The sequence below is a fragment of the Myxocyprinus asiaticus genome, chromosome 18 (genome assembly GCF_019703515.2).
Source record: "Myxocyprinus asiaticus isolate MX2 ecotype Aquarium Trade chromosome 18, UBuf_Myxa_2, whole genome shotgun sequence".
Lineage (NCBI taxonomy): Eukaryota > Metazoa > Chordata > Actinopteri > Cypriniformes > Catostomidae > Myxocyprinus > Myxocyprinus asiaticus.
Window position 1 is genome coordinate 21,534,090 of NC_059361.1, and position 16,426 is coordinate 21,550,515.

Consider the following 16,426-nt stretch of genomic DNA (forward strand, 5'->3'; position numbering starts at 1 on the left):
AGGTCTCCTCTATCCATTATTGGTAGAGAAACAGATCAATATTTAAGTCCTTTTTAACTATAAATGTCCACTTTTACTTGCACTGTTTTTGATGATTTATATTCTTCGTGAATATTGCCAACCTACTGGGAAGGGAGGAGAATTCATAGTAAAAATTTAAAAAAAATGACTTAAATATTGATCTGTTTCTCACCCACTCCTATAATATCACTTCTGAATATATGGAATTAAACACAGGAGTCGTATGGATTACTTTTATGCTGCCTTTATATGCCTCTTGGATCTTCAAAGTTCTGGCCACCTTTTACTTGCATTGTACGGGCCTACAGAGCTGAGATATTCTTCTAAAAATCTTCATTTGTGTTCTGCAGAATAAAGAAAGTCATACACATCTGGGTTGGCATCAGGGTGAGTAAATGATGAGAGAATTTTCATTTTTGGAACTATCGCTTTAATACAGTTAAATCATTATCTCCTAATGCAAACTCACATTTGCCTCCACAAGTTAGTGTATACATTTTTTATAAACTGTGAGTGTCAAGAAACTCTCAAGAAACTGATATAAACAGTCACAGTGGGAGATAGCTGCTTCATTATTTGTATGTTTAGAATTAGTGAAAACTGTCAAACATATTCTCTGTGAGCATAATTTTGGCAGCTCTTTCCCCCAGCTACTACTCAATTTGAAGCCCTTTACAAAGAAAGCTAATTTTTAATACACTTCAGTTTGTTCTGCCTCTCTTAACATCTGGTGTGTTGAAACAATGTAATAACCAGTGTTAGGTGACATATTAAAGAATTATAATGCCTAATTGTGTTGGGGTTGTTGTAGATCACTGAAACAACCAGCAAACAAAATGCATATTTCATATTCAGTTTCATATCCACGCTTTCTGCCTCTTTTTACCAATCACAGTGTTTAATTGAATTCATAACGTCCATATGTGACCTAATGCTGCCTTGCCTGCAAAGTTTCAAGGGATCTGCAACCCGAGTTGTCCAATGAGTCTCAGTTGGAGGAGAAACGAAGACAGGACGTTCGTGTTTTGCCTCATCTCTTTTACTTTCGCTAAGGTGGAAGAAACATAAGCTGAAGGACGTGAAATGTATACGTGTTAACAGTTCGTTTACCTGCATGGGCAGTGAGAATGGTCCAGCTTTGCCGAGAAAAGGGCGGAAAATTACCTTTGTTGCCCGTCGCGAGGAACCTGTGTGAGAGAAGAATAGATTTGTATTGCGCGTTGTAGTTAAACGTATTTCTGGAATCACTCAACCTGGAGAAGCTCTCATCAAGTCATGTCTTTTGAATTCCGAATAATGATGTTTGGAATCGGGACCGTCCTGGTTATATTTGTCATTATAGCCGAAATATCAGAAGTAGAAGAAGAAATCGCGTAAGTATATTCTGAGCGCGCGGTTAACCTGCACACAAGTGCGGCGCGTGCACATTGGCCAGATTCATGTTTCATATTTCTCGTCTTTTGTTAGAACACACGCACCTTTGCTCTGTATGTATGTTCACCTTTTTCCTCCGTGCCTTGCTTCTCTCAAAAGAGACTTTGTAGAAGCCCAAACGCTTTACTTCAAACAATGGAGAGTCCATTTAGGACTGTCTGCATCACATTTGCTTGTATGAATGCCTTGAAAATGTGTGCCAGAAGAAAGAAGAAATCGTTTAATTTTGCTTGCGTGTTTTGTGTGTTCTTGCCGTCAAGCACAGTTTAGTTTTTATTTTTACTTTGTATTATTATTGCGTCTAAGTCAAAGGGAAGAGAGTCAAATTAGATTCGAAGATGTGGAAGACGATGTATTGTGTGTCCTGAGGACCATTGTTTGTAAAACCCCAGCTTGGGTATTTATTTGAGGCACTTGAATGTGAGGGAATACCTCACACATCAGTTTGGTGTTGTTGATAGTAGTTAAGAAGGTTTCGTTGTGGGTTTGTGATTTTCAAAGTGACAATAAAGAGACGTTTGACAGAACAATGTTATTCTCTATAGACTCATATTACAGATGCTATTTTGCAAGGCAGATCTCCAAAATGAGTCCTTCAGACTTTCCAGAGTGTGAAACCTTGAATCAGAGTCATCAGACAAACAGGGCTGACCCTGGTGCTCTGTGATGAAAGACAATAAGACTGTGGTTTTGTTCTTCTCTTGACCAAGTGAAAAGACGGGGAGATCTGTGGTTTGTGGCAGCTAGTGGATTCCTGTTTGAATTGTGATTTTACAGCTAAAGCCTGGAGGCAAAAATGAACAGTTTGCCTTTTTTCGGAAATAATTGCACCCTGTGTGCTACACACTCTCACGGTGAAATCGTAAGGATTCATACGACTTTTCTAAATATGGCTAATTCGTGTGATATGGTACAACTGCATTTGTACGACTTTCACTAAAGCCAATGACGTCGCTGGACATCGTTTCCATCTAATATGCGACAATCACTTGCTGTTGTCACATACAACAGCTTCCTATCATGTTTACACACTCTACTGATCGGTTAGGTTTAGATAAGGGGTTTTGGTAAGGGCATAATATTAATAAGCATGCCTTTAACGCCTCGTGCGCAAAACTCGTGCTTACTTCCGCATTAGACATCGGGCATTTGCACATGATGAAACGTACAAAATCATACGAAATAGTCAACTCGTAAAATATGTAAGAACTTTCATGAGACTGGGTTGCTGTATCTGAATTCCTCAGGCTTACTAACTGCAGATCCTGCTGTCTTGTGACATGCACTTTAATGCTTTTGAGATTAAGTATATTTGGGCATGGATAGATGAATTGCAAGAATAATTGCATGAGGACAAACAACACTCTCCCAGGCTCTAATGCAAGTGTTTGCTGCCAAGATGCACATATAGTGCTTAATCTTGCTAATTGTTAAATGGATCATGCTTTAGGTTGCCACATTTGGTATTTTCTTAAAACTTACGTTTTAAGCTTGTTTGCTCTGATCAGTGATATTTATTTATTTTTTAATTTTCCTGCCACACTGATTAAGCATGGAAAGGAAGTAATTCCTCCCTCGTATTTGCTAACTTACACCGAAATATCCCAGAGACCAAATGTAATTGTACATTTCCAAATTGGGGTTTTCACGCCTCATTAATTAGCTGTCAGACACATTAGAGGGCACTTATGATCTAATATTTCCTTATATTATTGGTGAGAATTCTTATGGAATTATTATAGTGCAAATTGTAATATCGAACGAAGTATCTAAGGGGAATATCTCAGAGCAGTTCTAAAAGCCTTGAAGCAACAACATCATTAAATCTGCATTTGAAGCTGCTTTCCAGAATTTTAAGAGATGCTCTGTCTGTGTAATAATGCACACAGCTACGATATTGGGGGGAGAGAAAACAGAACATTATTGATAGTGGTAAACAAATTGGACCAATTTGTTCAAGGAGACAATGCTTTACAGTCCTGACAGTTGTGCTCATGTGCACAATACTTTTAAGATGCAGCCACCCTACAGGCAGAGGTGGTATGAACGGCATGATGTCAGTAGTCAGTATTCTTTACTGTTTTGTGTTAAGGTATTGTATTTTTCATTGTTTCAAAATCACAAAGTGTGTCATTGTTATTATAATATTCCACATCTCTCAATGTGAGTTCTTTAGATGAGTATATAACAAACAGTATATTTGGATGAATATATCTGAAATATCTGATATCTGTTGTTGTAGTCCAGGAGTCTTCAATGTTTTTCAGGCCAAGGTCCCCCTTGATGGATAGATGAACGGAGCAGGGACATATTACATTGACTTCATAAGGAATTTATGACAAGCATTGTTAATGTCTCACTTAGTAGGTGGATAAAACAAGGGTTAAAACATAGCCATGACTTAAACCCTTACAATCAACATTAATGTTCTGAGAAAAGAGGTTAGAAATAGAAAAGAGCAATGGCCCACATTAAAGTCCTAAATCAAGATTATCATTGTAGTAAATACATTTTTCCAGTCCTGCGTCTAGCCTAACTGCCTCTATACCTGATTATCTATTCACTGATGTGATTTCAGAGCTTTATTAATGGTGATATTACTGCATAATGATGATGAATCTTTTATGCCCCCGCTCTTAGGAACATTGAGGATTCACAGAAATATCACTTTAAAAGCTTTGTCCTTCAGTCCAACAGGTTTGTAATCTGATTTGTCATATATTGTATGTTTTCAAAGAAAATGTATTAAGATAAATATTATAAAGTAAATATTTAACTCCCTGGTTTTTCAGTGTTGTGGTTTAGACCTGGGCTAAAGTGAGATATTATAAATGTAAATTGTACTGTTGTTGTGTAACTATTAGTGCTGTCAGTCAATTACAATTTTGAATCGTGATTAATCGTATATTTCTTTTGTAGTTAATCGTGTTTAATCACAGATTTTGAAAGTGCTGAATTTTGATATATATTTCATTTCCTGTCAAAATGCATTTATTTCCATCTTAGGGAAGAAAACAAAACAATATGTAACAATATAATGCTTTATTAACATTTTCAAAGCAAAGCCTTACAGAGTATAAAGATAGAAATGCACTAAAATAGCACCAATTCAAGTAACATTAAACGTTTCCCAAAATCTAATTGGGAGGTTGACTAATTGAAAGAACTTGTCTCCCCGTAGCTTGCATATTCATTGGATATTCATTGCAATGGGCATTAAATCTCTTAAACTCTCATCCTTTACAATATTAATCAGACTGTGGCTATCCACTTTGCTACAGCAATCGTGAGCCGCGTTCATGATTCGTGTCAGGGTGTCAATGCCAGCGTGAAGCCCCGATTTGAACTCAACATGAAAAGCGCTTGCAAACAAAAACGGCTCATTCTGCGTTTGGTGATAGTTAAGACTTGACGTGCTTCTGTGATAATTCAAATGCGCCTTACAGAGGCTGAAAAATACTTGATTTCTATCACAAGTCCCATCTGGGCTTGTTTTGTACAATAATAGTGTTAAGAGGTCCTTTCTCCATCATGTTATCACTGACACGGAAGCACTGTTATGTGTGTGTATTGTGAAGTGTGCGTCAGTGTTATGACTCCAGGCGGACACATTACAAAGGTTCTGCCCTTCCAACAAGTGTTTATGCTGGTTTATGCACTGTATTAATGGTAAATGCGTAAGAAAAAATTACGCATTAAACGTTTTAAATTAATCGCATACAGTATATTAACGTGTTAATTCTGACAACTCTAGTAATTATTGAGATTTTAAATTTAGCAACAGTGAAAAAGCATTTATAGATATATATTTATCCCTTAAATGCATGGGAATTTATAAGAGAGAGATACTAGAGAGGTGTGGTCACAATTCCAAAAAATGTACGAGGTACAGGGGGTGGAATGAGGTCCCTTGTCACTTAAGACCCGAGGTATGCGTTTAAGCCAGGGGTATATATTGTACATAAATAATTTAAGCAGATCTGGTTTATCGTTTTCAAGTTACTACTTTATCAAGGTTTTGAAAATTAATTGAATACGATTTACCAAAATATTGCAGCCATCTTTCAAACTAACAGATGGACTTGTCTTTCTTCTCTTTAGAAATTCAGACTTGAATGCTGTCCCTACTTCCCTTGGCTACAGCAAAGGCATTGTCTCTTCCTCTCCATCTCCACTGTCACGCATAAAAAGTGAAACTAGCAATATATCCTCACCTGAATGGACTTTCAACAGAACCTTGTCTAAACTCATCAGGTACAACTTAATGTAAAAGTTCACCCAAAATGAGATTCTGTCATCATTTACACACCCTCATATTGTTACAAACCAGTATGACTTTATTTCTTCTGTGGAGCGCAAAACGAGGCAGAATGTTAGCCCCAGTCACCGTTCACGGTCATTGGCTAACATTCTGTCTAAAATATTATTTTGTGTTCCATGAACTGTCCATTTAAGGGTGTAGTTATTACATTTGTGCAATATGGCATTTCTGAAGAATGTAAAATGCGGTTGACTGTTAATGTTGTAGTTTTATTCCCTGCACTGATGAAGTATGTTATGATTTTTCTTTTTTACTTTCCAGGAAAAACATTTTACGGTTCCTGGATGCTGAGAGGGACATCTCCATTCTTAAGAGCACATTTAAACCAGGAGATGTCATTCATTATATTTTTGACCGTCAGAGCACCACAAATATTTCTGAGAACCTCTACCACCTCCTGCCCACAGTGTCCCCGATGAAGAACCAGCATCACAAACAATGTGCCATCGTAGGGAATTCTGGGATATTACTGAATAGCAGCTGTGGTCGAGAGATTGATGCACATGACTTTGTCATAAGGTAAACATCTGTTCATATTGGAGAGAGAATGTATTATTTTCTGTCATTTCGTCCAATAGTCTGCTCTCTATTGACATAAATAGAACCTGATCTAAGTTAGTCAGAGATGAATGCTTCGCAAGCAAGGGAATAAATCTGTTTTCTGATATTCTGATTAATCATCCGTAAAGAATAGTTATAAAACAGCACAGAGCTTGTAGTAAAATACTCTCCAAAATAAATAATTGCACCTCCTTTTTCAACAAACACATACTGTAGCATTTAATTGTCTCTTCTTTAGATTACCATAATACTTTTTCTGATCCAACATATTTGTGTTCTTAATATGTAATGTGCTTACGTCATAACAACATTAGCACCCTATAATTACTATACAAACATATAGTACTATACTTAATTTAAGTTGTAATTTTATTGTTCTGGCACAGTTAATTAAAACATTTTTAAATTAAAGGAATATTCTGGGTTCAATCCAAGTTAAGCTCATTCGACAGCATTTGTGGCACAAAACCACAAAAAATGTATTTCAACATATCCCTCCTTTAAAAAAAAAAAAGAGGAAAAATCTGGGTTACAGTGAGGCACAAAGGAAGTGAATGGGGCCAGTCTGTAAATGTTAAAATACTCACTGTTTCTATAGCCACAAGTCGTAAACAATATGTGTGTTAACATTTGATGATTTTAGTGTGATAACGACAATTTAAACAACTTTTCAGCTCAAATAATACACAAGTTTTAACAGAAGAATTAATATAAGAACTTTTATTTTAAGCTGCCTTTAAACCCTCCAAAAATTGGCCCCATTCACTTCCATTGTAAGTGCCTCACTGTAGCTTCGATTTTTGCTTTTTTTAAAGAAAGGGAAGGACGGGTCAAAATAATTTTTTGTGGTTCTCAACATTATGCCACAAATGCTACCAATTGAGCTTAACTTGTTTTGAACCTGGTATATTTCTTTATTATACCAGGTTCTTTTATTTAATTATTTATCAGCTGTTTGCATTATTGCAGCACGTTATGCGGACTCAACATTTAAGTTTATTGTCACTTTAAAAATGTCTGGTTGGATTTTTAAACAGCTAATAATCTGTAGTTTTGAAATAAGTGTCATTACTATTCCCTGGCTAACTCACTATTTCTGATGTCTGAAGGCTTTTAGAACTGAAGGACGATACATACTGCTATTAGGCACCAAACCTGAGCAAGTGTGACATTTGTTTAAGTCATATTATAAGTCATAGCCCTGGAAACATAATGAGGCAGTCTCCTGAAAATGACTAAGGTTAATTTGTCTACAGACTTTTCTGCTACTGCCTGCAGACTACAGTACTATCCCTGAAAGCCGATTGCTTGGAGAATGGTTTACAGCAATATGCTTCATGTGATACTTTGTGTAACAGTTAAAGTGAGATTCTTGAACCTAAATGAGTCTCCATCTGGAACATTGATTTATAATGACCCGCAATTTGTAATTCAATAAATTACCTATTCATTGTCAAGACCAAGGCATTATATTACAAACCCATAGTTTCAAAGCTGAGAGTGGTAGGCAGCTGTTGTTGCTCTTTCCTTTTTAATATGTTCCCCAGCCCAGCTGTGACTCTCAGGCCTTTAATGTCATTCGGCCCTTATTCAAGGTACATGCAGAGCTTCAAAGATTAAGTAATGGAGGAACTTAAATCCCTCCTGTGTGGTTGGCATAGCTGCTCAGCAGGGCAAGGACAAGTTCTCTCTCTCTCTCTCTCTCTCTCTCTCTCTCTCTCTCTCTCTGTGTGTGTGTGTGTGTGTGTGTTTGAAAGGGAGTGTGACCGCGACAGCTAAGCCTCAGCAGTCGGCATGGTGCCAGTGTGGAGTTGAAAGGTTTTTCCAGGTATTATGTGGCTACTGGCAAGATGATAATGCCACCACTTTGATCTTAGTCTTTTGCTTTAATGTCACCTCTGTCTGTTTTTCTGGAACCTGATGTAAACTGATAGGATGAGCACTAAAAGATGCTTGCTCAGAATATTCTAAAGGTTTTTGTATGGGGATAATCTTATTCTTAAGCAAGTTGTGAGTGAAGGTTATTTTGTCACACATTAAGTGAAAGAAATATTTCACTCTTTAATGTCACATTGGTGACACTTTGTTCATTATTCTTGATGATCAGATCAACTGAATGTGAATACTCCCATAGCAACGTCTCTTTTATAAAAGCAATAAACCACTAAAACCTGTGCGCTACAGTGATTTTACCACGATTATGTGGCTTTTAGAAAAAGGCATAATGTGGCTTATTGCTTTACTTTGTCATTGACAAAAAGCTCACAAAAAAAAGTTTGAATCCCCCTGCTGGGATAGGTGGTGTGAGTGTGTTTCAAGGCACAACATGCCAACATGCAATACGGACAGTGGCCCAGCAGAGTTCCAGGTGACAGAGGCCTTTAAATTAACCCTGACTCTGATTTAACCCTTAAGATTAGTTTGTTGGTGTAACTTAATGTAATCAGATTGATTCAGTAGTGTTAAATAATATTTTTGACTGGAATAAAACCAGTTAGTTTAGATTTAAATCAGCACATTTTGAGGTTTTGTCAGGTAACCTAAAAATGTGCATCACACTGTATAACATCTAAATTGAATTATATTTTGCATAAAGAAAATGAAGCCTACATTACAGTAGGACCATTAAGAATTTTTTGCGTATTATTTATTCATAATACAATTATTTTTAGGACACATAAGCACATTTTACCCCTCAATTCTCATTACCATAACACGTTCGTTGTTTAAATTGTTCTATTCCCCTTTTTTTCAATGAGGATTCTCATTACCGAAATACACAACTGTATTACATGCTGTTGCACAATGGGGAAAAATGAAAGGCAGTACCAAGAGAGTACTACTATGTGATATAAATACATTACAATTTAAACAATATAAATTTTTCCACGTTCTGGAAATTAGAATATCATTATGACCACTTTTTTGCATTGCAGTAATGAGAATTGGGGGGCAAAATGTGCATAACTGTCATAATGTAAAAAATCTAAATTGCAAAATATAACTTCCTCTTTTTTTCTTTTGATTTTGGGGATAGAATCAGGACAATTTTTTTTTTATAGGTTTTGTGAGAATCGCCATATGTGTATGTTTATGTAACTGTATTTGAATGTGAATTTGAATATGTGTGTTTCCCAGGTGTAACCTGGCTCCAGTGGAGGAGTATGCCACTGATGTGGGCTTGCGCACCAGCCTGGTGACCATGAACCCTTCTGTGGTGCAGCGTGCCTTCCAGGACTTGAACAGTCAGGAGTGGGTACATCGCTTTGTCCACAGGCTGCAGAGCCTCAGTGGAAGTGTTCTGTGGATCCCTGCCTTCATGGCCAAAGGAGGAGAGGAGAGAGTGGAGTGGGCCATCCGCCTCATTCTTCTACATACTGTCAACGTCCACACAGCCTTCCCTTCCCTGCGCCTGCTTCATGCCGTCCGAGGGTACGTGCCCACGCATTTAAGACTACTCAGGCATTATCATCTTGCCAGTAGCCACATAATACCTGGAAAAACCTTTCAACTCCACACTGGCACCATGCCGACTGCTGAGGCTTAGCTGTCGTGGTCACACTCCCTTTCAAACACACACACACACACACACACACACACAGAGAGAGAGAGAGAGAGAGAGAGAGAGAGAGAGAGAGAGAGAGAGAGAGAACTTGTCCTTGCCCTGCTGAGCAGCTATGCCAACCACACAGGAGGGATTTAAGTTCCTCCATTACTTAAGACTACTCAGCTCTAAAGCAGGTGTAACATGGCTCATGCTATTTATAATTCAGCCAACAAGACAATTCAGACCCTACATCATAACCACAGCACAGCAAGGGGCTGTTCGTGTAAACTGATTACGCAACACTAAGTGCACACCAACATCCATATATCTATATTCTTAAAGAAGGTCTTTGTCAGTTTGCCCAATGATTTTTGGCCCCTCTGGGCTCAGTTGTGGTCAGCCCGCTGTGTGGTTGCCTTTTAAATAGCACAGCCTTTGCCTCTTCCATTGACCATATTTCAAGACCACTATTTAGCCCTTCCTCATAGAAGAGTGCCTGGAATCCACAATCCTTACAATACACCTTGCTGAGAAGGCTTTTTACTTAGATATATCTGTGTGATGTGGGTTAAAGGTCAGGCTAGAGACAGCTGTTCACTGGATGGTCAATGGACAGCAATCCGCCAATAAAATATGTTGTAGTTTCTCAAATGATAAAAACTTGGTTCTTCCATGATGGTGTTTTTTAAAATATGTTAAAGGAATACTTCACCTTAAAATGAAAATTCTGTTATTATTTACTCACCATCATATAATTTCAGAACCCATTATTGTTTTCGAACACAAAATTTTGAAGAATTTTCACAAAGCTTTCCATTCAGTGACAGTTCCTAGTGACCATGGCTGTCAAGCTTCAAAAAGCACAATGCAAAAACACCATAAAAGCACCATAAAATGACTTGAAAAGTGTCTTTTAAAGTCATACAATAGCTGTTTATGGCATGTTGACATGCTGTATCATTAACACAAAATGCCATTGCTTCTCACATGATCATAGCCAAATGTCCTGGGCATAATAAACACGGGAGCAGATTTATTGTACTGAGAATGGAGATTTCAACCGCAAGTGGTGAGCAAGGTGTGGGAGAGATATGGGCAAGCTGCCTTCTCTCTTTGCATAGCTCGAAAAATGCTCACTCACCGTCAACCTGTGAAACCACATGAGACACAGCATGTACACATTAGAGAATGAATGGCAGCCAGAGAAAATAATTGTTTTGAGATTTTGAACTTCAGAAAATTAAACTGTAGTGCCTAATAATACATTGGCAATGTACAAATAAATAATTTATTTTGCCAGTAAAGCTTGATATGAATTTAATCTGCCCATTTGATCCTATTATTAAAAAAAGTCCACTGGAAATTGGCAGAAGATTTTGCCCAATTTTTAATAACAGCATGTCAACTGATTTTATGTCATGGAAACATATCCTTGTATCAAAGATTCAAACCTGGGAAAATGTGTCTAATTAACTCTATCTGCATAAAACCGGAACATGTAATATAAAATAATTAAAATAACTGATGACTAACCAATTACTTGTAAGTTATTTGAGACAAAGTATAAAGTCAATATATTTATGATTATACTTTAATGTTTGTTTTAATGTACCATGTACAATGATTGATTGCAATTTATCCCAGAAAACCGTGCGATTAATAAGTTTATAAAAAAATAATTAATTGATTCACAGCCCTAAATATAATACAAAGTCATATGGACTAACTTTTATGGGGTTTTTATGGTGTGTTTTGTTGATTTTGGAGCTTGGCAGCTGTGGTCACTGTAAAGATTTGTCAAAAAAAAAAAAAAATTTTGCATTCCACAGAAAAGATTTTGGTAATGATTCTTTAAAGTTGTGTGTCCTTTTCTTTAAAAAACAAAAAGAAAAAATCATAATAATAATAAAAATCCCCCACCGCCTTTTTTTTTTTTTTTTTGCCTAAGCATTCCTGAATGAATGACACCTCACGGATACACAGAGGGAGCCCTATTGTGAGGGTTATTCAGGGGTGAGTGGATTGCTAAGACTGGAGAGGGTTCAGTGCATCTTAATGGACATTATTAAATTGTCTGATCTCTTCTTTTTAAATGTGGAAGAGCTGTGCAGCCATCAGATTTTCATTTTGGCCAGTTTTGCATGAGCATATTTTAAATGGGGAATTTAGCATTAATTCAACAGACTTCCTTTTTTAGTACCCTTAGCTATTGATACACACATAGGATTTTATAATCCCCTGTTGCATTTAAAATGTAACTTAGGAATTTCACTCTTTTAAAACTGTATGTCTAATTGTGGCTAAAGCATTTTACTTATGCGCCTTTGTTGCAAGACTTTGCACCACATTATAGCTCCTAATCTCTCATTTCTAGGTTTTGTAAAACATTTTAACAGATCTGCAAATTACAAACAATATGGATTATACTAATACTGAAATTGTAAAGTGGCCCTAAAAAGTATTTCGGACACTAAAGTCACACTTAGATAACAAAATATCAAAGCCAGTGGCATTTATTTTTATGATAATAGCACAAGCATCGTTTCCAAGGAAAAAATGTCACAAAAATAAGTTTGTTAGGTTTGAAGTGATAAATCAATATACAGTATTTAGTGTTCAAAATGAAGACAGAAACTATTTGGACACTTTCTGTGTGTCAGATGTTAGTGGAACATGTCCATAGTTAATGTGATGAACTACACCTGTGGTTACTCTGCTTAGACACCTGAGTTAACTTTGAACCAGCTGGTTAATAGGCATTGCAAAAATGGCTCAAAAAAGTGAAGTTAGTTCTGTTAAAAGTTCTAGCATTATTTGTTTGCAGATGCCAGTTGGTTTTATATTTTATTATCTAATGCAATGACATTCAGACTTTTAAGTCGGGCTTAAATGACCAAATACTTTTGCATGTCATTGTACAAGAGTATGAGCTAGAGTTTAATCATCTATGAATTAGAATGACTGTATGGTGTGCCTTGTTAAGTTTGTAATCAATGACTTCCTGCAGGTACTGGCTGACCAATCACATTCAAATCAAGAGACCTTCCACCGGACTCCTGATGTACACCATGGCTACGCGCTTTTGTGATGAGATTCATCTGTATGGCTTCTGGCCTTTTGCGAATGATCCTGGCGGCAAACCGGTCAAATATCACTATTATGACACGCTAACTTATCAATACACATCTAGTGCCAGTCCCCACACAATGCCTCTGGAATTTCGGACTTTAAGTGCTCTTCACAGACAGGGGGCGCTGCGACTGCACACAGGACCCTGTAAACCTCCAACATGAGCTTTGCTTCTGCAGCCTCTGATGGTGCTCATTTGAAGCGGTTAGCTGTGTAATACACTGGGAAGAAGACTTGTGGAAGATAGATTATATAGAGAGAAAGAGCGACAGGTGCTGTGAAAAATTTTGTTTGCCTGAATATGTCAGGGGAATTTCTGACTTATGACCAAATTTGAGAATGCAATGCATGGCCAGAATGGGGGCATTTTTTATTTTTTTATTTTAAGTGTTTCATTTTTTTTTTATTTTTTTTTTTTACCCAAGGATGGCTATTTTATTAAAATATTTTCTTATCTTCCACTTATTCTTCATATAACAAATATCCCAAATCAAATCTGCTTCTTTTTTTATGTGGGTACATTGAATGTCTTATTTGTTCGGTTTTTGTTCTGTCATAAATTTTTCCACAAGATCTGTGACCGCATAAAATAGGAGTTTCAGCTTTAGAAGATAGCCGTAGACTTTTGGGATATTTTGCGTATAAATCGGAAAGTCTGTGTTAAGAGTGTCATTTGTTGCCTTTGTATGTGTCTGTTATACCCATAGACAGCATGACTGCAAAGTCACATGATCTTGCATTTGTAGTACAAGGTACAATTTAGATTAATATGTTTTAGCATTAGTATAACATTTAAATAGTTTAAAAAGGGGTTTTCACCTCTACATACATTCTTTTTGACAATAATTTAGTGCCTCATGTCAGGGTCACGAATGTCCTCTATGTTTTAGCTTAGCCTTCTCATTGGGACCCATAGAAATGTTGTCCTGGGCCCTAAATTTAAGCAACAATGCTGCCTGAAGTAGGAAAATATCTTTTGCTACATCATACCCAAATGACACTTGATAAAGTTGCCTTAGCAAGATATAGTGAGTTGTGCCGTGACCATTAGCAGGTGTCAAATTTACTCTGCTCGCACAGAACAAGTTGTCCTGTTTTCTGAAGCTCTGAAATATGAATGTGCAGTAATACTTGTAGTGAAACATGTACTGTAACCCTATGAACACTTTTGGTGTTTGTTGTTGGGTTTAAGATGTTTGCACAGTAAGGCAGCTATCACAGTGAATGGAGCCACACACTGAATGCTAATAACTTGGGATAGTGTATAGCCAAATCCAGAACACACAGCTGTTCACACACACTCGTGTGTTTGGGTACATCGACTATGTAAACTTGAAAATGTGTTACCACATAGTATCTGTTTTAAGATTACAAAAAGTGTTTTCTCTGTCTAAGGAGGCTTTTCGGGTGGGGGAAGGGGGTGATTTTGTATGTGTCATAATTGTTTAAGTGAATGTATTTGTGATAAGTTATGAGTAAAGAACATACTGCTGTACTCTGCCCAGTGTGCTAAAAAAAAAAAAAAAAAAACATTCATGCCACAGGTTCTACCAATGAAAGTTGTATTTAAGAATTCATTACATTTGCCCTGAGGTCCAATATGGCTGACTTTTTCTTATAAGTTGGGCACGTTTGTTTCTGGAGGGAGTGAAGAAAAAAGTTTTATCGAAATTAGTTCAACTGTTTGAAATATGTTTTTTGCAAACACCTGCCCAGTAAAGAGCCACTCATGTGCTTTGCAAAAAGTGTTTTTAACATGAAGCCTCCACTACAAGGTGCTCTTATGTCTCGTTAAATTAAAAATAGATAATCATCTCACCACAGACGTCAGCAGGCGATTCGGCATAATGAATGCATTTATCCGTAAAAGCACCCGTGTTTTGAAAAAATAGAAACGGTATGTAACCAATATGACTAAACCTAATTACGGTGCAACTGACTGCAGGTCACAGCGATGAGGACATTCTGAAGAGATCTTCATTTCCTGCTTTCAGGATGTGTCAATGATTATCAGACTGTGTTATTTTTTGTTTTGTTTTTTAGGAAAAAGGGGATCCTTTTGTTTCTGTTTTTATTGATTGACCTGCGTGCTTGAGGACCTAATTAATTTAATACCCCAAAAAGCTAGAATGTAGTGCATTTCTGTTCAGATATCTGAGAGCTTCTTTGTGAAAAAAAATTATGTTAAATCCTTATCGTCCTGTCCCGGAGGTTTTAATGCATATTTTCATTTGGGCACTGGATCTGTTATACAAGAACCTTCTGAGCTAAGGCAATTCACAGAAAAGTGATATGGCTTATAGGAAATTTGGGCTATAAAGAAAACTGGAGACAGGAACTGGATGCCATGAAATTAATCCAGCCCAAAAAAGCAAAATAATTTATGATCTGTGAGTCACATAAGAGCATTTCTGCAGATATTTTCTGAGAAAGATGTGGTGTGGTGTATTGTCAGGCTAATTGCTGGAAATTAGGTAGGGTTTACAGGCTTGTGGGTAACCGACGCGTGAGGAATATAGCTCAACCCATAGCACGATTTCAGCTTTACAAAATTTGTTTTTATAAAACTGTGGCACAGAGGAAAATTCTTTCAAAAAAGCCTTTTCAAGTTGGGCAGAGAAGGAATTCGCCTGGTGCCTCACAAGTTAGTTTTAATTTATAGAGGGGAGCAGACACAAAGGATGCAGGGTTCATTAACAAGTGTTCCACATAAACTTTCAAATAATTTTTTAAAGCCAGGATTGTGTGGAAAAAAATGTGTCTGCCTTCTGCTTGTATTGAAGTGACATGGTGAACACATCCTTAGTTTCAGGAAAAGAGACAGTGAAAAATCCATAATAATCCATTCCACCAATAATAAAACCAAGACATTCCCTATTTGCATCTATTTTTAGTCCTTTTCTGTATTATTAGTCCAAATATTATATGATCTAGCTCAAGCTTTATATATTGACAAGCTGATTATCACAAAAAAGGAAACCAAATAAATGTAAAAATATTTGTTTCATTGGTTGCTACTTAAGAGCCGTTGCAGGTTACTGATTAACAGTTACGGGGCAGTTCTTAAATATGTCAACACACATTTCAGCTCAAACCAGTTCTTAAATAACATAGTCTGACAAATCGCTTTGAGTGTAGTGTCAGAAAAGCACTATATTAATGTAACTTTCATTCATTTATTCATTCAAATCTTCTAGGAATAATTCTGCTGGGTTAAGATTTTATGTATTTGTTTTTGTTAATCATTAACCATGAAAAGTACATTAACATTTTGTACTCATTAGAAACAAAAGCTTTACAATTATATCAAACATAGACTAAGTAATCTTTGGAAAGAAAGTTGGTTGGCGATATAAAATGTACTTTTTGTTTTCCAGTGTTTAGACTAGCAAACGTCAGACAAAACTATAAGA

At 36.7% G+C, this 16,426-nt stretch overlaps 1 protein-coding gene across 1 annotated transcript; it reads left to right on the forward strand.

Annotated features, from left to right (window-relative positions):
• Positions 1 to 1,009: 1,009 nt before the first annotated feature.
• Positions 1,010 to 16,417, forward strand: st8sia2 (ST8 alpha-N-acetyl-neuraminide alpha-2,8-sialyltransferase 2). The gene is made up of 6 exons (XM_051724464.1): positions 1,010 to 1,394; positions 4,096 to 4,152; positions 5,557 to 5,709; positions 6,038 to 6,295; positions 9,476 to 9,769; positions 12,892 to 16,417. The coding sequence occupies exons 1-6, from the start codon at positions 1,297 to 1,299 to the stop codon at positions 13,175 to 13,177; spliced, it is 1,146 nt and encodes a 381-aa protein (XP_051580424.1). The 5' UTR covers positions 1,010 to 1,296; the 3' UTR covers positions 13,178 to 16,417.
• Positions 16,418 to 16,426: the final 9 nt, after the last annotated feature.

Coding starts and splice junctions, on each gene's coding strand:
- st8sia2 (XM_051724464.1), top strand. CDS start 1,297: ATGTCTTTTGAATTCCGAATAATGATGTTTGGAATCGGGACCGTCCTG. Junction 1,395..4,095: donor GAAGTAGAAGAAGAAATCGC/GTAAGTATATTC, acceptor CCCCGCTCTTAG/GAACATTGAGGATTCACAGA. Junction 5,710..6,037: donor ACCTTGTCTAAACTCATCAG/GTACAACTTAAT, acceptor TTTACTTTCCAG/GAAAAACATTTTACGGTTCC.